The sequence below is a fragment of the Drosophila subobscura genome, chromosome U (genome assembly GCF_008121235.1).
Source record: "Drosophila subobscura isolate 14011-0131.10 chromosome U, UCBerk_Dsub_1.0, whole genome shotgun sequence".
Classification (NCBI taxonomy): domain Eukaryota; kingdom Metazoa; phylum Arthropoda; class Insecta; order Diptera; family Drosophilidae; genus Drosophila; species Drosophila subobscura.
Window position 1 is genome coordinate 22,035,757 of NC_048534.1, and position 23,229 is coordinate 22,058,985.

Sequence of the window (23,229 nt, forward strand, 5' to 3'; positions counted from 1 at the left end):
AATGTTTTCTTCTAATGACCAGCCTTCTCTGTACCTTCCTCTCTCCTCTCTCCATCTGGCTGTCTGCCCCCTCTGTGTTTTGTTGGGAAAGTGTTCATCAAGTCTTTTCTGTCGTTTATCATATTTTGCTATTAGTCTCCACCACGAGACTTTCTAACTGCACAGCACTGAGACAGGGAGTAGATGAATGAGGAGGAGGATCGGCAGCAGGAGGCTGTAGAAGGAGTACACATCGTTTAGACTTGGCCAGAAAGTAAAGTGTCGTTCGTGTTTCGTCGTTTTGTGAGCATTTATCTTCAGGCTTAAAGTGTTTGAAAGACTTTCCTAGTTGGATCGGATAGCCTTCTAAATATGGCCTAAACGATTCTCTTTTTATGGCACTCGAACAAAGTGAAAACTCTTCTTGAACGAGTGTTAATCATTCTACTTATTTAATTTGCTATGGGAATTGATATGTCAATCAATGATGGAGAGTCCGGAGATGTTGCAGCTGCTGTTGGGAGAAAGAGAAATTAAATTGTGTGCTGGGAAATAATTAAAAGATGTTGAACAGAATGAAAAGATCTTTCTCCGTGCCTCTTCAATGCATTCTCTGCAATATTTCTTCCATCATTTACCTGTCATTTGCTCCCATCATTTACCTGCCATTTGCCACCCACCCGATGTCTGTCTCATGCCATTCCCAGACAGTCTACGAGTCAAACATCCAATTAAAACCCCCACAAAGCGTGTTCTTATAACATCATAATCTGCACTTATCTCCAAAGAGACCTCCAAAACGTAGAAAAACTGTTTGACATCATGTAATTATTTTTGCTAATGATTATTCAATGATCGTTTGGGGGTGGAACTTATCACGAAGCGACCTGTTCCGTGCCCCTGATAACAGAAGTGCCGCGGGGCTTAGAGGCTTAGACTCAACGAAATGTAAACAAAAAATCAAATTAAAGGGAAGCCACGGCAATCAGAAGCGCCGCAAATTTAATTAACTTCCAATCAACTGGAATCTAGTGGCAGCAGCTGATGTGGCAGGTGCCACCAGGCGGTCTGCCTCCATTTGGGGTTTTCCACTTCCACGTCGAATGTCTTTTTTTGTGAAAGGAAGCGGATGTGCATTGCCACAGCCTTGACTTGTAGCTCTTTCTCTTTCCATGCGCATTTCTGGGTAGAGCGCTTTCCACTTCATTTCCCACTTTCCTTTTGCAAAGAATCGCGCCATTCAATGATTAATTAAAGTCGATTTATATATTTAAATGCAATCTCTCACTCGTTCGCCGCTTTTCACTTGGGAAATTCTAAAGGAAAGCGCAGTCCATTGGCTCTGCACAGAGATTTTCTTTGTCTGCAGATCGCGCAGACCCAGCCCTCTTTTTCAATACCATTTCCAATCCAATTCCATTCCCCAGCAACGGTCATACATCATTTAGTTGCATATATCTTGTGGCATATCATTTCAGTTTCAGTTTTCTTTTTGTATTTGTGGTGCAGCAGCAGCAGAAAAAAAATAACAGAAAAATTATATCAATATGCGGCATGTCATGAGTCAGGCAGGCCCCTGGTCCAGGAGGCCCAAAGCCCAGACAGCAGCAGTGGTGGAGCAGCCCCAACCCAACTTTGGCCTCAAAATGTAACAAAATATGCTTACCACATACAGTGGGGACTCTCTATTGAGCGATAGATTTGATATCTTAATGGGAGTGCTGGGATTTTATGGCAAAATTAGTTTTAGCAAAGTGGCAACGATGCTGGGAGCCTGCGTGGAACGAAATGGGGAAGATTGTCAGACGAAAATGTACGCGAAGTGTGCCAAGAATTTCCTTAAAAGAATTTATTTAATATTTTTATTGTGTTAAATTATTCCCCTCTATAATAATTTGTCTGTGCAGCTCTTTTCTTTCTAATCTCCACTGTACTTCCAATTTATATAAATGTTCAGCATTGTTGTTGTTTATTGCTTTGCTTTACCGCTTTTTTTGTCGAGTTTTGTACTCAGTTTTTTGTTGGTGTCGAACGTTTGGCGTTAAAATGCATTTTCCTTAGAGGCTGAGGCTGAGGCAGGGGCTAAAAAACGTGCGGCTCGTTTAATTGAAAGGCTTTTGGGCATGCGACAAAACACGACGAATATTGAAAGTCAAAGCTGCCGCTCCTCTCGGGCTGTGGGGCTGTCGGGCTGTCTGCTCTACCCGTACTGTCCCCACCAGATCTCAGACCTGAAGATTAGAGACAATGCAACCGAGAGACGTCGTCGTCTATTGAAACAATATCCGACTTTTAATTTATGCCAGAGCTTTGGGCTTTGGCTGGCTTTGGCCACTAAGCCACTGAAAGCCGAACAATGAAATGAGCTTTAAAGGCAATGGAACAAGAAACCACTCGCTCACATTGCACCACCCAACCGACCACGCCACCCACAACCCCACAACACTCGACCTCTACTCCTCTTGGCAGCCTTGCTTTGAAGCACTCTAATATTGCTGGGTGTTTCTGCTTTGTGGCCTCCATGAAGGAAGCAGAGGATTAAACATGAATGATTCTAATTAAAGTTTGGTGGAAGCGATTTAGGGTATGATTTATAGAGATTTGCTTGGAAAGAGTGGTTGAGTGCATACAAGGAACACTCTTTGGCGTACTTTCTGATGCAAAAGTGTCTCTCAGAATGAAAACTAAACAAAATTTGCCAGATCTATCCTTAATTGCTCTCTTGTGTTTCCTTTTTCAAGTGCCCAAAATATCTCTGCCAAAAAACTTGATGTGCATAAAAAAACACACCTTTGACTGAAAGAGAGTTTTCCCCAGTTGTGTGTTTAGTGTTTGCCCAGTTCCGTTTCAGCGTATCCACTCTTCGCAGAAGTTTGAACTTGTTTTCCCCTCCATTGCCATTTGGCTTTTTTGGCCTGAATCTCCTTTGGTTTTCTCTGCGCCATTCTGCGCTGCGCGGCGCTGCTCTGCTCTGGTTGCATGCCCCTTGGGGCGCTAATATATGCTAATCCCCAGTGCGCTTTTGGAGCCAGCGACACACCCACGCAAAGAGCACCATAGAAGAGTTGGAGGAGGGTGGAGGGGTAGGAGGAAAAGTGGCCTAAGACCAGACCCGTCTAGAGTAGCCTTTTGCTGCCGTTTTGGGAAAGTCGTTCCCCGACGTAGCCGTCTTTCCTTTTACTTTCAACTTTTCCCCGCCGATGCGTTTTTTTTTTCTCCTTCTGTTGCTTCTCACTCTCTAGGCTTTTCCTTGATGAAATTCGCTTGGCTTTTCCTATTGGAAAAATCTTGAAACTGATATACCATCCCAGCCGTCTATCTATTTTGTATCTATTGCATCTGTGTTCCATTCCTCGGTCTGATCTCATTTCTGCTGCTGCTGCTGGGAGTATTTGCTAATTTCTTGTGCGGCCATGTGGAAAACTCTTGGCCGCTTGGCCGAACGCCTCACAAATTGTTTTCCCTTTTTTTCGTTTCTCGCTTTTCTTTCCTTGTACCTTAGAGTATTATTTTTTTTTGGTGGGAGCGCAGTCACCCATAGACGGGGCTGCTGCTGCTGTTTTCCGTCTGTATTTTCTGGATGTTAGGGAGGGGAAAAAGTGTTTGGGCCATTTGCATGATTAATGCTTTTTGGCCACTTTTGGGTTGGGTCCAGTGCCAGTGCCAGTGCCAGCGACTAGTGCCAGAGTTCGTTTCGGAGCTTTGCTCTGTTTGAACCTCTTTTGGTAGGGGCCTTAGGGCGTGTGCCATCTTTCACTTATTAACTCGACTATTAAGCGCAATTACAGCTGCATTTACTTGTGGCACCCCTGCTGTGGGTGTGGGTGAAGCTTTTCAAGGCTGTAGTTTCCGGTTTTACAGAGTGAATAGAAAATTGTGTTGGACCGAGTGTTGTAGAAATGGATCTGTGGCGCTGAAAGTGAGATTTGAGATGTTGTTTTGTGGGATACATGTGGCTTATCCCATGAATTACTGCTAAGAGGTGTTCAGCAGATGAAAAGATACAAAGATATGGTTGGACGAGTGGATAAATGGAAGCATTAATGATAGCCACTTACAGAGAGAGAGATGAGAGATAAGGAAATAATAATTATATGGCTACTAATGGGTAGAGGAATAAATAATATGCCAGCTGCTCTTATGTGTAATCTATTGCTTCCAAAATCCTCCTCCATTTGTGGTTGTCTGAAATTCCTTGGGCACAAAGTACATTCAACACTTTTTCCCTCCTTGTCAATTGTCACCCACTTGCTGTAATGTCACCAGCCTGCCTCATACATCTTATATTGCCTGTCAAAGAGCTCACGATACAGCCATGAAACTTCATGCTTAGAAAACCCACAAGAGACGACATCATCATCATCATTCCATGCCAGGCCGTGCCATGCCATGCCATTCCCTGACTCGAAGACAGGAACGTGACAACTTTCAGGCTGACAAATCGCCCCAAGGGCTAATTACAAGAACATTATGTAGAGCACATTCACTCACTCCTGTGCGAAAGAGACAGAGCATATGGAAAAGAAAGAGAGTGAATGATAGTGAGGGAGAGAGAGCGAGCTAAAGTTTATTACAAAACAGAGACTGACAGACAGTGGGAAAGATCCGTTTTACTTGTGACACAAAATAGTAGACGAAACGGTAAATGCTTACCACCGTGTGGCACTATTTGCTGGCCCACATGGGTGACCCCTTGCCACCGCCACTTGCCCCTTGGCCCACACACCTTTCATTAAATGGAAACTGTTGCAGCAAGTCGTGTTTCCAGTCGTGCTTGCTGCTGCTTGCGGCATGGCGCTGTTTCCCATGTGTGAACAAAAAACATCAAGTTGACCATAAAACAATGCAAAACAGTTAGAGCCACAAATGAGCCGCAGAGAGAGAGAGAGGGAGAGCGAGAGGCAGAGGCAAAGAGCCGATTGTAACCCCATGAAATTATAACAAGTTTTTTCCAAAAAGTGTCAATGAACTGAGCCAAAAGTTAACAACAACACACAATTGTTGTTGCACGAATATATTTATATAGCCACAGAGCAAGTGTCAGTTAGGATCTGGATTTTCTTGGGGCGCAACAAGGCGTAACAGACTGACAGGCTGACCTGCGAAAAGAGGAGAGCTGGCTGGGTGGCTGGCTCATCTCTCAAGCATGGAGAACAAAAGGAAAAACAGAGGAAAATGTTGCCATTAAAGGAAGGGAAATTATTGAACCTGATCCGAAAGGGTACTGAATATATGATCGATGAATATTTTGAAAATATGTAAAGTGAAAGATGAACTTAGGAGATGTAAGCATAAAAGAGGACACCAGTAGATGTCGTAGAAGAAATCCGATGGAGTACTGCCACTGCACCTCCATAAGCCATCTCTTTTGATAGTAGTTTCTGCACTCCAATAATAGCTTCCCCTTCCAATCTTACCTATGCCATACTCAGAACAAGGCTGGTTGGAGTTCTCCCCCCTGGAGTTCATGTTCAATTTCTAAATCTAGAGTTACCTCACGCCTCACGGTTGCATGCAGCGTACCAGCCATCGTATCCATCAATCAATTGCCTTTTTTGCACCCTTCTAAGGCACAACCCTCCCTCGCAAAGCGATTTGTGATTTGCATAATTTACAAGCACCGGAAAAACGTGACCAGTTATTGCAGAATTATTCCTTAGACGCGGTACGAGGTGTATATTTCTACGAGCATGATTTCTTATGCTTTGCTAAATTTAAATAACTCGACTCTGATTCCGAATCGATTTCTGTTTCGGTTGCGGACTGGTCTGGTCTGGGAACTGGACTTGGCCTAGAGCATGGGTGTGCAGGTCAGTAAACAAAAGCTCCCAACTCTTGATATTTATTCCGTTTTTTGATAAGCTTTTTCATGGGCAAAAGTTCTTGCCTGTTGGCGAATGACCTCAGCGTTTATTTTTAAATTGTTTTTGCAATATTTATAAGTCAATGAAGTGGTCAACAGGTGGGGTACGTAATGCCAGAGGCTTTAAGTGAACGCTAGCAGAGCCAAGAAATTAATTCTAGTGCAAAATGACATCAAGAGGTAAAAGAAAACATTATTACCGAGATTCTCAATATTCTGGGAGCACCTATTGCCGGTTTATCAGATGGTTTAGATACTGTTAACACTCCCAGAACTATTTATCTTCCTCGGAGTCTTTATTCATGCTTAAAAGACCCCACCAAAAATCAATCACACAACCCCGCCGACTGGGAACCACAACTCTTTCTCCACTCCATTCACTTGTCTGTTTGACAGTTTTACAAGCACTGAGTCCCCAAGGGAAAGAGAAGGGGGGTAAACTCCAACGATAAACTTTGTTATAGCCGCCAAATTGATGGCTTAAGCATGTTGCAACAGCATCTCTTGCTCAACTCAACCAAATGTTTGCTCTCTGCACCACATTTCTCTCTGGATTTTTGTCCAAATTGTTCTCTGCTGTTCCCGCTGTTGGTCTCCCTTCCCTTACTGCCTGCATTTTCCTACATCTTTCTCTTTCTTTCGCTAAAACCACTCTTTAACGTTTATGCAATCCGTTTGACAGGAGGCCAAAAGAGGCGTTGGAAGGGAGGGGGGCTTTTGGCACGTCTTGGCATTTTTCCGTGGCTGATCGTGGAACGCCGTTAACCGCACCATGAAAACGTAGTTAACACTTTTCACCTACTATCTCTCTTCAGTATCTGTGTCTGTCTTTCGGTCTCTTTCTCTGTAACTCCGTCTGTTTGTATGTCTCTTTTCTCGGCTCGTCTGCTGCCTGGCGGCGTGTCACTCATTCACATTCGTATTAAGAAATTTTAAAATGCAGTGAACACATACATATATTTTGTGTGTTTTATTTATTGCTTTTCTGTTTGTGTTCTCTTTTCCTCTTTTTTCGTTGCGTTGCGTGCATTTTAAATGAAGTCAAAGCCGGCCGGCAAAAATATTCAATTGTTTTTCCCAGCAGCCGGGCAGACAAATAAATGTATCAAAAGTTTAGAATCGCAAAAGTTGGAGGCAGAATGACGACCAAACTGACTGACTGACTGACTGACTGGCTGTCTGCCTGTCTAGTGGAGTATCTGTATTTATATGGATGTCTGTTTAAGTATTTGGATCTGTTGCTCTCTAGTTGAGTATCTGTTTAATATATTGCTCTCCGGCAGAGTATCTCTATCTCACTGGCTATAGATCTGTTGCTGCTGCTACCTCACATCTAGCTTCTCTTTTTTTCTGTTTTGTTGTTCCACATTTCGACACGCGCAATTACATTTGTTGCAACCCACACTACCATTTGTCGTTAGTGTTGCTGTTTATTTTTTTCTACATAATTTTGTATAGTTTTTTCTGTTTTTTTGTGTGCTGTACTTAAACTTGATTTGTTTTGTGCTGTTGTGGTCAATGCGCATTTTGTTTCGGCATCCAACTTTTGAAGTTCCATTTCTAGTTCTGTCGTTATGTGCGGGGCCGGCAAGTGCCAAAAAAGTTGTCAAATTTGCTTAGGAACTTGTCTATGGAATGTGCTTAAATATTTGGCGGAGATATGTATTTATGATAAGTTATGTGAGCAAAGAGAAGTTTCGAGTTGGCAATTTAAATGTTTTCTCGGTTGTGAAAAATATGTCTAAAATAATAAATAAATATATAAAAATCGTTAAAATCGTGCCATATATTTCCCTTTAATTTCCACTACAATTTCAACACCTTTTATTTCATTCATTGTATGTGCTGTTTCCCCTCTACTCTAACCCCACAGCTCTGTCTTGGTGTTTTGCTGTTCATAGCCAACCCACATGATTGGCAAATTGATTGATGTATGGGGCAAGGCACTCCCAAATGCCTTTACGTTCTGAGATATTGTATCTCTTGTGTGCGTGGAGCTACCGAAACAGAGCCCAGAGACAGACAGACGCTCAACGATTTTCTATACATATTTGTTTGTGTTTTCCATTTAATCTTTTGACAGATTGACTTTCTCAGGCTGACGCTCAAAAGGTTAAGTGGCGATAAGATGTTTTGGGATTCGGCTTCGGGTTCATTTGCATTTTTCTGGCACCGCAGGTTGTGGACGATAATGGACTGTTTATCGGCTTATCATTCCATTAGCTGTTGACGCCCACCCAATTGTGAAAGAAAGTTGGGGAAAATCATTTATCCGCTGCCCACTTGAATATGAATTTCCATATTTTCCTCTATTATTCTGTGTTTAACCAACAGTTTGATTTTTCAAATGGAACCTAAAATCCATTTGGATTTATTTTGCTTTATTTTTGTTGTGCTCTTTTCTGCTTTGTTGTTTGCCTTTTTGTTATGTGCCTTTGCAAATGCATTTCTAATGAGATTTGTCAGACGTTGAGTCGCAAAAAGCTGCTGCGAAGATCCTAACAGATGATGTCAGTGTTCGTTTTGATTCTATTTCTAAAGAACTCGAAATGAATTTCTCTGTTCGCTGCTTAAACGAATTTAATTCTCATTCCAGGGCTTTTACTCAACTAAATATTGTTTTGTTTAACTTTTGGCTTACCTTGCGTGCTTTAGAAATAATAAATAAAACATTATATTCGGGGCCTCTGTCTACGCTTTCCATTAACCATTTTGTTGAATGTCCAAAGAGTTAAGCTTGATCATTAATCAAAATAAAATGAACACATATATCCCTTACCTTTGGCTAGAGTTTTTATAAGCGGATGAAGCTACTTCAAAATTTACGACTATTTTCCCTTTCTTGAGTGGAGTTTCAACACTTTGTTGCACTTTTCTGCTTGGTCATGTCCGACCTCAAAATAACAAGAGACAACAACCAGCAACCAAATAAAATCTGATTGTTTAACAAGCTGTAAAAATAATCACCGGAGAGGCATAACAATTTGTTGACTTTATTGGTTATTGGCCACCCACTCAGAGATTGCCGGACAATGCAAAACCAGACCAAAAGAAACTGCAGTTTACCCAACTTTTGACCAGACACACGAGTACGAGGCCCGGAGTATATGTACATACGTATGCAAATTGAGGTTGCTAAATCTTGTTGTTTATGGCTCATTGAAGAATTGGTAACTTAATCTGATACATCGGACAGTGCAGAGCGGTGGTTGACTGAATCTTGGCCATCTCTGACCCAAATGAGTAACTCCATCGTACAAGAATGTGTTTAGTGTTTATCTAATCCCAACACCTTCTCTTTTTTGTATGCTGTTGTTGCTTTTGTATCTGATTTGCATAGTTTGAAAGTTATTTGTTGTGGCGCTCTCTGTGTGTGGTCTGTCATTGGGGGGGAACTTGTGTTTTTGGCAACCAAACCACACATGGGGCTTGGCAGGCGGCCTTAATTACGGGTTAAAGTGTGAACTTGTGTGACAGAGAGTACACAAATTACATTAAGCAGAAAGGGCATCGGTTAAGTTACACAGTGAAGAGTGTTCTGGCTTTGTATTACTTCTAAAAAACGCCTGAAATGTAACAGCATACTTTTGGGATCACTTAAAATTTGTTTAAAAAATAATTCTAAATTATGTAACTGCTATAAAATAAATGATAAAGCAAAGGCTTTAATATAAAAGATTTTCCATCTTAAATTATGGAAAGATCTAGCCTTGAATGATAGTATTTTTCATGTGATCTTCTTTATGAATACATTTTTAATAAAATGTTTAATATTTGTGGGATTCCTCACAATTCTACTACCAAGAGAAGGTCGCACTTGCTACCTCTCCACCATAAAAGTATTCCTCGTATTATGATATCTGCCGTGACATCACATCATTTATAACCCCAATTGCCTGTCAATGGCTTTTGATAAGTTAATAGCTCTATAAAACGTTCCCAGTGAGAACAGAAATCAGAAAAATGTACTGTCAAAATGATAATAAGAACTCTACTCTTGACACTTATGCAAAACCCGCTTTAATTTAGTTTATTTTTGGAATCTTAATAACTTCCTTTGACTATGACAAATATATATATTAAATCTTAATTAAACCAAGCCTTTCAGTCAGTCAGTTATGCCGTCACTCAGTCACTCGTTCACTCAGTCAAACCAACTTTGTCTGGGTGCCAATTTTTGAATGGGGGCCTTAATGAGCTCAGGAAATCGTCGCCCGACATCGCCTTTCTGGCTGGCCATGAAACAGAAAGCAACAACAGCAGACAAGCCAGCACTTTGGGCCAAAACACGCAAAAAATCTCTGACAAAAAAAGACTAAATTATACTTCAACATGAATTACGAAGCAATCTTTATGCCCGCCGCCTGCTGAGATACATATATTGTGGATACTCGTAAATGTACTGGCAAACCATTTGGTCTCTCGCTTCTACCATATTTAATGGCTCTTGTAATAGTTTCTGATATGGAAACAAAGAAGCAACTAAAAAACTCTTGAGTTTTGGCTTGGGGCGTTGGCGGAATGTGTGTCGTTTCGCACTTGGTTTTTTGTCTGGCAAATGTATAATTATACTTATTATGGGATGAAAATTAATTCAAACCGATGCTTAAAGTACTCTCTTAGGATATCTTTGATAGCATATTTATTTGATTGATAATCTACGGACGCCATGGTATGCCAATCTTCATTTACTTCTCTGTGTCCCAAACTCGACTTAAAATATGATATACCTTCCATCCAAAAAAACAATACACCAAAATGCTACCGATGTGGGTAGAACTTTTGCCATTAAACAAAGTTTCTAATTTATGAAATGCCGGAAATTGTTTATCATCTTTATGCATTGATTTTTGTGCCGACTTTTAATCAAATTATAAGTAATGTCATAAGAAACATTTTAATACCACAAAATTAAGTACTTAAAATTTATCACCACAACACAAAAAAAAAAACACAGAAACATGAAAAAAAAAGGAAAACTGCATTGGAAAACAAGTTAAATTGAAACCAATGTAAAGCAAGGCAAACTGTGGGCAGATTTTGGGGGCTGGCAGTCACTGACAGACAGACAGACGACTGACACTTGTTATTAGAGCCAACACTTCTCTTGCGCTTGGGTGTACTCCGGAGTTATGTTTTTGTTTTTGTTTATACACTATCTAGGTATATCCATCTAAGATACTGAGCTTTTATGAGATGTTTGTAGTGCAGAAGGGAGAAGTCATTTCAGACAGTTTTCGGTACTAAACTAGCTGATTAGATAAATAATAAAAAGTACATACGAAAGTAATAATAAATAACAAAATATGATGGATTAATATTTTCTTTTAACAGCAAGAAATGAAAGGGGATTTATTGGAAAGGAAAATGCATCTGTAAGAGTATCTTCCCATTCGGCTCCAACGATATAATTTATTTTCTTGTTGTTATTTGCTGCTGCTGTGGCTGGTTGTCAAATTGTAGCAATTTGGCTAAGTGCGTTGCAACTGCTGTTTCTGCTGTGGCTGCAGCTGAGATTTAACCATTTTGCTGTTTTGTATGTGTGTGTGTGGATAAACATATGGAACTGTAGCTCCCCCGACTACCGTCCACCACTGACGGTGCTCGTCTGCTGTGGGCGTATCCCGTCGGTATAATTTGAAACGCATTTTTTTGTTGCTTTTCGAGTGGTTGCCACAAGAGTGCCCCGCACAACGCGTATCCACTCCTCTGCAGCATTTAGCAGTACATAAAAATGAAAATGGAAATATAAAATGCTCCACTCTCCATATAATTAAATCTTTAAATGCATTTTGTGACCACACGAAATTGATATTTTCTCTCCATCTCCCTCTCCCTCTCTCTCTGTTTGGCTCTGGGCATTATGTAATCAATATCTTGAATGGGGCCATCACGAGAGGGAGGAGAAGAGTAATTGATATGCCAAACAGCAGACCAACGACGACCACAAATGAAGTGCGATAATGATGAGGGTTAAGGTACAGATAAAGATGCAGATGGGGCTGTAATGGGAGGAGAGGAAAGGGAGAGATTTGGTAGGGATTTCTTGTGGCTTTTCTTTATTTAAAACTATGAAAATATGAAGGGATAAAGTGATGTTTCAGAATACTTTTCAGAGGATATTAAACTGCAAGAGACTGCAAAAGCCAGTCAACCAAGCGCCGTCGCTCGGGATGTGCTCCCAAAACGACTTAGAGGTGCCGCCGCATGACGCGTTACACGTACAAGCAACGCTTTTCCCATTCTTTACCCATTTTCCCACAGTAATCACTCACTTAAGCTTACACATTAGTGCATTAGTGCCAGCCAAACGCCAGCTACAAATAATCTTCAATTTACAACCCGAAAAAAAACATTAACTAAATCAAGCAAAACCCCGAGATTTGTCTGTCAATTAAATGAAGCTTACACCGAAAATCATTTTAAAAGCCGCCACTCGGAAGTCTAAGCCGTATAATTAACACTTATAATCGACCGAAAATAAAATACAAAAGACTTTCAAACAAAATGAACCTCTCTCTCTCTCCATGTCTATCGCTTGACTCTGCATCGCTGCTGCACAAATAGCAATCATTAGACAAATTGCGGGGCCATTACAGAGTGCACTACGTGCCACCAATAAAATAACCAACAAAAGACCCCAAAAAAAAACCTCTTAACTAACACTAATGCATGATTAAACTTTCAAATCAACAAAAGGCTAGACCCAGACGAGAGATTAAAGCTGCACCACAGCGCCCAAGCCCCTGTCCAGCGGAACAGCCTGCCAGCATCTTTCATCAACTTTGACACTTGAGAGCAGGCCTCCGAGCAGTGAGCAGCAGTCTGGAAAAAGCATTTACTTCTTCCTACTTTCCATTCGGTGGGGTGCGCTTTTTCGCTTGTGAATTTATGGTTAGATTTTCCCAGATTTTCATACCACAGCCGTGGGCCATCACGCTTGTCACGTAGTTCAAGAGTTGGTCGAGAGAGTCGGGAGAGTAAATTGCAACGCTTTATTATTGAATTATGTTTCATATTTTACCATCCATGGGTGGGGGGAATTCCCACCCAACATAACCACAGCATCCACACATTAAAGTGTAATTTAAGTCTTAGTTTTAGCTCTTTTTCTGCTGAATGGGTTTATTGATTTCGTATTAATTGATGGTCAGGCGCAGCAGTGGCTGGCAACCTGTTATTTGCTGTAACACATTAAATTGCATCTGTAAGACACATGGATATTTATGCAATTAATCAAAATTGTCGGCAACGTTTCAGTCGTTTCAGTCGTTTTGTAAATGATTGGTTCGAAGATCGCAGATCGTGGGGATTTGCTTACCTCATCGCCCGACGGCAGCTAGAGAGACAGACAGCGAGAGAGCTTTTTTAATTCGTTCGCCAATATATTGATGGATTGACCAAAAAGCGCATGCGCCACATCAGTATTGAGTGAGTGAATGAAAGAGTGAGTGACGTGGTGGAATGATTGACAGGGCGATTGAAATGTTGAGTGTTTTTGGTTTGAGCTGCGACTGTAGCTGGTCGGTGGTCGGTCTTTTGATTGACGGAATGGGATTGGGGGATGCATAAGAGGAGAAGAATTGGCTTGATTCTTGGAAGAATGTGCTTTGCTGTTGAACAAATTAAATATCCAAAATAACAATTTAAAACAGGATTTTGTTTGATGAACAAGAAAGATCTTTCCCATTGTTATTTTGCAGCTGTAATTACACATACAAATATACTTAAAAAGAGCTCAGCATTTACTCACATTTCAACCTTCAAAAGACAGACTGACCTATCCAAAACTTGAACAAAATGAGAGCTATAAGAGCCCACCACCCCGTTCTGACAACAACTAACAACCAGCCTTGTTGCAACTGCCCCACAAATGACAGATTCTCAGTATCTAATCTGCAACGCCCAGAGCATTACACAAATAAATCATAAATAATAATTATTAATTATAATGCCCACACAGCGATCTTTTGCGAACAAAAGCACAAATCACAATATCAGATCCGCACCATCATTGGACTAGCCACGAACAAAAGTAATTCGATTCGCAATTTGCATTACAAAAAACTTATTTGAAAATGGAACAATTGCCACAGCAGTGGCTGCAGCAGTAACGTAAATGCAATCCAAAGATGACAATGAGGCAAAAAGTATTTTAATTACAAATTGCAAGAAGGTGGGAAGGTAGTAGTAATGGCGATAAATAGCTTTATATAGGGGCCCGGGCCCTCCATAGGCGATGGATAGTCTACGAAGTCTTCGAGTATCCCAGTAACCAGACGTCATTCAGTCCAGCAATTTTTCACGGCGCAAATCAAAGGAAAAAGGCAGCCAAGTGGCACAACCAGCAGCAGCAGCAACAAAAACAACAACAGCCAGCGTCTGCATTCATTTGAATATGCGGCGAATGCAGGCGGTACCCACAGATCCCCCGTATCCGAAGCCAAACCCGAACCCCAGCTCCAATCTATGTATCTATCTGCCTAGCATCTGTCAGAGCAAGTCGCTGGTAACTTTCCCCCATAAACTAGAGGCAACTGCAACGTGGACTGCGACTGGAAGAGCGAGAGACATTTCTTTTGGTCATGGCACAAGATAAAGAAATTGGCTGCACAATTTGGTGTCCCCCCTTGAATGGGCCAGTACGGTGGGCGCGAGCAGGGGGTGTGTCGCCGAGAGGTGACAGAGGAGAAGACGTGTATGTCAACTATGCATTTTTATACTCTATGCTAACCAGAGGGTATTGTGGTATTTACATGCGATTCAATCGACCTTCAAATTTGTTCAAAGTTGAGGAAATTGTAGCCTTGACACTGGAGCTCCCCTTTTTAGTTAATTGTAATAATTTTTGTTCTTGAAATATACAATAGTTAAATTTAATTATTAATGAAAAAGAGTATTTTCAACGCGGTCTTCTATTTACTTTTCATATTTTCCGATGTGTTTGCTTTTGCTTTGTTTGTCAATCTGTCGGTGCAATGCGTTCGAGAGCTCGCATTTGGTCTCGCTGCTGGGGTTCGTTGTGTCTCTCCCTCTCTCTCTCCCCCCTCACTCTGTCTCTCTCTTTTTGTGATGCCTGATTATTTCACTTGATTTGTGTTATGCAAATTGATTTTCTTTTCTGTCGTTGCTGCTGTTGTCTAGTTGTTTGTCGAGTGTTTTGTGTGTGTTGTCTGTTGTGTGTTGTGCGTGGCGGCGAGTTGTTTATGGAAAGGTAGCTACCTTTTTGATTGGCCTTTGTGCAATAGTTGGGCTTATGATTGCACTTGAACGAGAGGCCCAAAGCGTCAAGTTTATGCGTGCTGACACTATCACGTTTTTGAGATCTTGAAATAAAAGCGAGATTTAATGGAAATGTCAATGGATGGGGTCAAAATGGTCTTAGCTTTTGGTTTACCTTTGGCACTTGTGAAATGTGTTGGAAAATTATAAATTTGGGAAAGAAAAAGACATCTCAGCACAGTTTTGTAACCAAGAAGTGGGTAGATCTGGAAATATTCCAAGAGAAGAATTCATTCTTCAACACTTTATTTACTACAAAAATTGTCTAGAATTTATTACATGATATTCCCGAAACGTGTGAACCCACAGACCCACAAATGAAGCACAGCCATAAGTCATAAACGATTGGCCAGTTATTCTCCATATATACAAATTCGCTGCAACAATCTCGTATAATTCTATGGCTTTATTTGGCCATAGCCAGCGACTACATCTGGAACGAGCTTTGGCGGACACACGGAAAAGCCATCTAACTATCTATCTATCTGCATGGCCACTAAATTGTGTTCCACTTGGCTGACCCGAGTACAAGAGTATCTGCTACTGCTGCTGCTGCTTGTTTTTCTGCTGTTGATTTGCCTAATTTCATTTTACAGCATTTGGAGGGAACGTGTACGCCTACAATTCCCATGGTGGAATATGGATCTGTTTGCCCGAGAATTTATTGCATTCGGTGGGCAGTGCAGACAGACAGACAGACAGGCACATGGTACACACTTCGAACACTGAATGGACCGATCTGTACTGATAACTTTCCACCACTGATTATTCATATATGCAGCTTATTAACTAATTAAAGCAGATCGTGGGTGACAGAGCTAGTGACATTTGATTAATTATAAGAGTTTCTAAATCTAAACCGCTCCTTCCGCTCTCTTGAAGTTGCAGCGATTTGAGTTACGCTTTGTGTGTCGAGAATCGCGTGTTAGAATCAATGATCCGATCGCCTTTTTTTGGACTGTAGTCCAAACGTGTTTTTAGGTGGGAGATACCCGTTCAACGCAATGGTAAAGGGTGTATGGGTTTTGTGGTTAAATATGTTTGGGATACATATAGGATCTGCAGATGAGCAAAAGCGTAACACATCATTTATATTTCTGTAATAAATCTGCTAAAGAATCTTCTCTCATAGTACATCTGTTCACTGGGTATTGCTTAGTCGCAACATCATTTTCAGTATTCATTCTTGTTTTGGTTTTCTTAACGAAATATGCAAATTAATGAGCGCGACCGCTGAGACAAGCCAGCGCGACTTGAGTTTGAAGATTGAGTATCTAAGAGATACGTGTGCGTGCTACCAAATGTGTTGTGTGTCTGTGTTGCTGTGTGTCTCTCAAAAACTCAATCCGACTGGCCAGTACCCAGTCCGCGCTCTTTTGTCTTGTCTCTCTGTCTTGACGTCTCAAGCTCTCTGTTAACTCAATATCGATATGTGTCTACGACAACAAACGCGTCGTGTGCCTTGGCCGCCTGTTGGAATCGCGGCAGTTTCATTTGAGCCGCGCTAAAAAACGATACGCGACAACGGCTGACACAACACAAAACAACACACAAAACACGACGATAATAACCGCAATAAAACGACAAGAAATATTTTCTGAATTAATTATTAAAGCTATGCTTTATTTGTTGTAAAAAAGAAATTAGCAAAAGCTCGCTGAAAAAACGTGCAACGAATATATTTATGAAATTTTCATATAAGCTGAAAAATAAAAATGAAGAAGAAATAAATCAAAGAAAAAGTAGTGCTAGAAGAAATAAATGATACTGAAAAAAGAAGAAATAATTGATGGAAAAAGTAGTGGATAGAAAAGTCAAAGATACAAGATACCGCAACGAATGAAACGGCACTGAAAAATAAAACGAACCGAACTCCAAGAGAGAGAGACCGAAGAGAACACCCAACACGACCTTGACAAAGTCGCAAAAAAAGAAGAAAAAATCACTAAATGTTATAAGAGACTAGTCATACGAAAAAGCAAACGAACAAAAAACAAAACCCCAAGCTGAGAAATATATAGAGGAAATATATAACAGAAAAACCGACAAATAAAGTATTATTTCAAGTGTATTATTAATTATACGAAACGCCCCCAAAAAGCATTACGAATTTATATACAACAAAAAACACCCGAAACCAAAACCAAAAAATAAACAATATTTTTGGTGGGCGTCTGTCTCAAATGTGCCATAAAAAGAGAAGTTAAAGTTTTACAATTAACCACAAAAATAAGTGAAATATTTGTTGTGCAAGGAATGTTTTTGCCTGCTGCCGTACAAAAAGGGATTGAGAAATGTTTGCCCCACGAAACTCGTCGCCAGTTGCCATCTATGGCAAGGAGGATGTGGCAGCCTATGAGGTAAAGGTCGTTCCACATACGGACGCCAGTGCGAGTACGGGATACGAGTCCAATCGTATGTAGATGGAATGAAATCGGACTGGAGACTGGCGACAACTTTCATTTGAAAGCAAGTTCTGTTTTCTGCCGTCTGACTGGGCTTTTCTCTTTCTTTTTCCTCGCTTTTGCATATTTGCCAAAGCAACATCCGTTTAGATATAGCCAGAGCTACAGTTAGATGTGGATATGTATTTGTATCTCTGTCTGTCGTTAAAACATTGTTGCGGCCCACATGGAGCCTCTGGACCTGGTCTTGGCCGCCGCATGATTCATGTGGCACACAACTTTTGTCTCCTCATTTGTAATGGATTTTTGTGGTTTTCTACTCCCGCTAGCCGCTAGCCACTGCGTTGCATACATTTGTTGCTGTTGTTGCTGTTGGGATCTAAAATTGTTTTGTGCCTGCCTCTGGTAATTATAGGCAATTACGAGTCTCGGCTGCTGTCGGCAGCTTCTTAAAGCTTGAAGGTATTTCAATATCGCTAGTTTTGTAGAACTCTAAGGAATCTCAATACCAGCAGCATCGAAAAGCTGTAAGGAGTCTCAACGTATCGGTAGATTCTTAAAGCGTCTCAAATGGCAAACAAAGTTCCGTCTATAATTCGTTTGTCTTGGCTTTGGCTCTGGTTTTTGGCTCTTGTTTTCATAGTCATAAACATTTTGCTCACGTAATAGCATTGTAGATACAAATGTATCTATGCAGGTACCTCGCCTATTGAGCTTCTATTTGTATGTAGGTCTTTTTTGTACCATTTGTTTGTTTGCTTTGTTATGAGGGCCATGTACGAGGGGGAGCGAATAAGCCGATGAAAGCCAATTGCAAATGCTCAAAGCGTGGCCAAAAGAGAAGATTGAAAACAAAAGAATTCTATACAAAAAGAAATTTAATATGAAACTAGCAGAAAAAAGGAGTACAAAAATATTAAATATAAACATTAACTAAAAATAGTGCCAGAAAAAGAGGAGTGCCAAAAATATATCAATCAAGTATCAGAAATAAAATCTGTTTTTAGTCCAAAACAAATTCCAAGAAATAAATCCAAACCACAAATCAAAGTCTAAATTATGCCAAAATTTCTCAAGTTAACATAATTGCAATTTATATTCATTTTTGAAGCCAAAATAAGCAGCAAAGAATATATTTCTTAGCGCTGACTTATCAGTCAATAATTCATAGATTAATTATTCAAGAATGAAAATCTTTTCCTGCTCCGCCGGCGCTCGCTCTTTTATTGATTGAAACCGGGTAGGCAATTAAGCAGGCTCTTGTTTTTGTGGCCAAATCTGCGGCCAAGACTTGATGGAGGCGCCACCAGTTGGTCGGTAGATGGTATTTTTGGCTGCTGGAGTGTAACCGAGCCAACAATTTGCGGCATGCCATGTGTAAATATAATTATTAACGAACATGGTTTTTATTATAAATATTAATGTAATTTAACTGGAGGCCTGCTGCAATTACAGCCAGACAAAAAGGCAACCCAAATTCGGTTGAAAAACTTCCTCATTTCGCAGTCAAGTTTGGTTCTCAGCCATTTGCATAAATAAATCTTTTTTCGATGGCCTCTCTCCCTCTCGTGGGGGCTTTAAGGTAAACATTTTCATTGCGTGATTGTGTGGATTCTTGGTTGACACCTGTCCGTGGCAAATATTTCAGCTTACTTTGTGGCCTTTCTGTCAGCAGAAGTTGTGGGCAGCAGAGTCAGAAATAATCCATGTGGATCCCATGTGGGTAGCTACAGAATTTGGCCAACAATCCGCTGCAACTGCTGCGTGCATTGAACTCGGGTCAAAACAATAAACAGCAGCAGCACAAACTTCATGATTATCATACATCACACAGACTACAGTCCACTGGCCATTTCATTAACACAGTCCGGGCATTGGGCCAAAAGCCACTTGACCGAAAAGTGATTTGGCTTGTGGGCCACAGTTTTCTGTGCTTCTTGACCAATTTCTGCTGTTTTGCTGTCATGGCCATGATTTCGTCACTCCATTGGATCTCGATCCCAAAGCCCCGAAACGAGTCAACATTAAATAATAATTAATTACCATTCAACTGCCGCATCTGTCACGCAAAATGGAAATTTCAGCTCTCGGCTGCTCACAATAAATTTCGCTACTAAACCAAATTTGTAACAAAAGAATGTTTGCTGAATGTTTTTTTTTGTCTGTGTGCCGTAGCCGTTCTTTTTGGCAACACCCAAATCTGGCTTTGATGGATGGCGTGTGTTGACTTCCGTTTCCAAAGTAAAAATGTGTAAAATTAATGGTTTTTAAAACTCTATTGGACTCCGGAGGCATCTGTTTGCCTTCGATGCATAGAAAAAATATTAGGGAAAACACCAGAAAAAAATCTGGTTTAAAGTGCAAAACAATAAAGATTCAAATAGAAATAAAATAAAACTTATTAATGCTTAAGCAAATCAAGCTAACAATTCAAAGCCTTTAAAATTACATAAAAAATGTGAAAAAAACCTGTTGAAATCCCAAGAAATCCCCAGTGATTTTTTTCCATGTGCTCTATGGCGGCATCTGCCTTTGCTTAATTATCATTTCGAAAACAAATTAAAGCTTACGTCCCGCCCCCTGCCACGCCGTTGCAATCGAAGCACATGGATTTGGTTGCGCATACGCCCCGTAATTGTTTCTACGTCTTTATTTTCATAATTCCCTCAGGCACTCTCCCTCTCGATCGCCACCGCTCTCTTTCTGCCACTCGATCGCAACTTGAATGAAATCGATGCCACTTGGTCATGATTTCTGGGGGAAGCATACTGTTCTTGGCTTCTATCATTATCATTATTCAGCCATGGTTAGCAGATTTGTTCATTGTTGCCATATTTTAGTCATGCTCAGAAATTTGTTTACAATTTCACGGCATATTATTGTCATTAAAAATGCAAATATTCGACTGAGAGAGAGATACAAATACCAAGAAATACTGCGAGAGAGGGACAGAGAGAGAGAGAGGTGTGAAACCGGTTGGGATAGATCGACCTTATGCATTAAGATATAGATTTTAAAGGCTGCGTATGCGTTGGTGTGGCTGTTATTTGCTTAAGTGAAACAAGACACAATAAAATGATTCTCGTAGTAGACAAATACTCTCTGCCTCTCTCTCACTCGAGATGATCTCAGCCTGAATGTATTCGCTACTTTGTGTCTGGGGTTCTGCGACGCAGATCATTCAAGTATCTTTCGGATGCTCTCTGTGCATACGACTAAGCGCGCCCGCATCGATGGAAGTGTTTTTGTTTTTATGGAGTGCCTTGAAACCAAGTGAGATCGCCCACTCAATTGGGTGTACTAATCAATGTCTATATGTGCTACAAGTATTTTCTACATATTCAATGAATGCGGTAGTCAGTGGAGCAGCGGCGTACTTCAACCTGACTCTTGCACTTCCTTTTCAAACTAAACAACCTGTTCGCTTGCCACTCCGTTCTGTTCCATAGTTCTGTACGCCCCTTAATTGTTATGGCTACCCCGTGCCTCTGTTGCTCTCTGTTTTTTTAATAACCCATAACTTATTGTAAACGCTTGGGCAAGATCAAGGTGAGGCTCTCAAGTGAGGCGTAACAGCTGCTCTGCTGTTCGGCGCTGGCGGCATTTATGAACATAAATACGAACGAAATACAAAGAGCAATAGTTGTTTTGTTTTGTTTTTAATGAATGAAATCATTAGCGGGGTTGTACGTTTCTAAAGTTAGAAGTGTGCAAAATTATAAGCTTGTTAGAGAAAAGTTGGGGAACAAACCAAAAGGCAGCGTAAAAATGTATTCGCTCGTTGAAGAAAGTCTAAAGAAAAATATTTAAATGAAGCAGAGATAAACTTATGTATGAAGATGTGCCTTAAACATTTGAGTAATTTATTCTGAATAATTAATGCATGTAACTCAATTTGTATGACAATTCATTTAAATTTTAAATACATTTAATTGAAAACTAATTCTATTCGATGCATTCATTAAATGAAAGAAATCCACAGAGCAGAGTTTGACCTTTCTTTCCTCAATTATGAATATATTTTGAATTATGAAACCCCTTCTGGTCCGCACTCGACACTGGCAGTGAAAATAATCAAAAATGTCTTTGCGTTTCCGCTGTGGCTGGCTGCTCACTGATTGCCTTTTGATTAAATCAACCTCAAACTTTCTCCCCCAATCGAGTCAAATGTTAACTCAAGTTTATTCATAAGCCAATTGATTATTATGGTAAAAATATGATTGGAAAATCATGTTAACATATGTTTAGTGTGCAGCGAGTGCTGCGGCATTGCCGTTTCGTTTTTCTCATGTTAATGTTGTGGGGTTTATGTAAGTCGTATAAGGCTTTGGGCTTTGGGATATGCAAACAACCCAAAAAAAATAACAACCAGACAAATGTGCGAATTGTGTGCGTTAGCAATTCACACAACAAGTTGTAGTTTTTTTTTAACTGAATGTTGGGCAAATATTACGAATGGTTCAATGTTCCACAATCTACAGACCAGCGCGACCTTGTCTGAGCCAAAAATAACAAAAACAAATATCTTACCACAGGGGAAACAGGGAAACAAATATTGATGCAACATCTAATGATTTCTCATGTTCTCTATTTGCAGATAAAACTCAAAAAAGTCTTGGGTCTGACTGTGTGCAGCAATGCGGCGTTGGATGTTTCACCAGTCAGCGGCCTCCTGGCCTATCCAGCGGGGTAAGAAAATACTTAAAATTAAAGGAAACACACACATACGCAGCCTTGGATACCTCATTTCCTTTTCCTTTGGCCTCGAAAGAAAATCCAGTTCCGACAGGCAGAAGGTTGCATTTTTTTTTACCGAAAGTGCAATGAAAATTGTTGATTTAATCTTTCTCCCGACTGTCATACATGGCTGCCTTTTTACATACGAACGGAGGAAAATTCAGTTGCTGACATTTCAGTGACAGAAACATGCCAACAGAGAGAAGAGAGACAGAGAGTGGCACGGGGTAATGGGAGCCACAGGCAAGGAGGTGACATAACGTCAGCTGGTTACACATTTAATGTCAATGCTCAGAGAGTCCCCTCCCGAGAGGATTTGCATATGTCACTGAACATATTTGCTCACAATTGGCTATTACGTTGCGTACACGTAGTATGCATAATAATAATAATAATAATCAATGACAGATTGATTAAGCGGAGATACGCAGCTGGAGAATGCGGCAGGAAGTGTCCAGGGAATGACAGCTGCAAACTGGGATTAAATAGAGCCAGGAAAGTCCCTCAATTAGTTATCTTAGGACTCGAAAGCGTATGCATAATGTCAACAGTTAGCTAGGTTTACACGCTGATCCATTTGATTTCGCTTTTTGGCTGCTTTCAATTGCTCTTTCTCCTTTTTTTATCTGGTGGCACATTTCTATGACAGTAAATTAAGCTCTGGAATTATACCAATTATGTGCATTAACAAAAAATGTATGCAGAGCTGCTTTTGTGTGTCTCAGCACACAATTTGCTGGAGGAAAATAAATAGAAAATGTTGAGCGCAGAAATTTTGGCAGCTTCAACAACGAATGGGGAATGCTCTGGCAATAGAGATGAGGGGAAAACTTTGTGATACAAAAATGTATACTTTTAGCATTAAATTTATTGTGGAACTCAATTTGTTCTTTCCCTGAAGCTGATGACACCAGAATGTTTTTAGGGGGAATTGCACTGCTCTTAGGGTATAAAACTACATAC

The 23,229-nt window shown here is 40.5% G+C and overlaps 1 protein-coding gene across 11 annotated transcripts in view; it reads left to right on the top strand.

Annotated features, from left to right (window-relative positions):
- LOC117902432 (mitogen-activated protein kinase-binding protein 1) overlaps positions 1 to 23,229 on the top strand; it is a 69,950-nt gene that overhangs the window by 36,194 nt on the left and 10,527 nt on the right. For 8 of the 11 annotated variants that reach the window (XM_034813806.1, XM_034813808.1, XM_034813813.1 and 5 more), the window contains one exon: positions 22,127 to 22,218. In XM_034813806.1, coding sequence (XP_034669697.1) covers positions 22,127 to 22,218 — 92 coding nt within the window. Of the gene's footprint in view, positions 1 to 16,921; positions 17,485 to 22,126; positions 22,219 to 23,229 lie in introns of those variants that run through there. The other 3 variants (XM_034813807.1, XM_034813809.1, XM_034813814.1) reach the window with 2 other exon arrangements.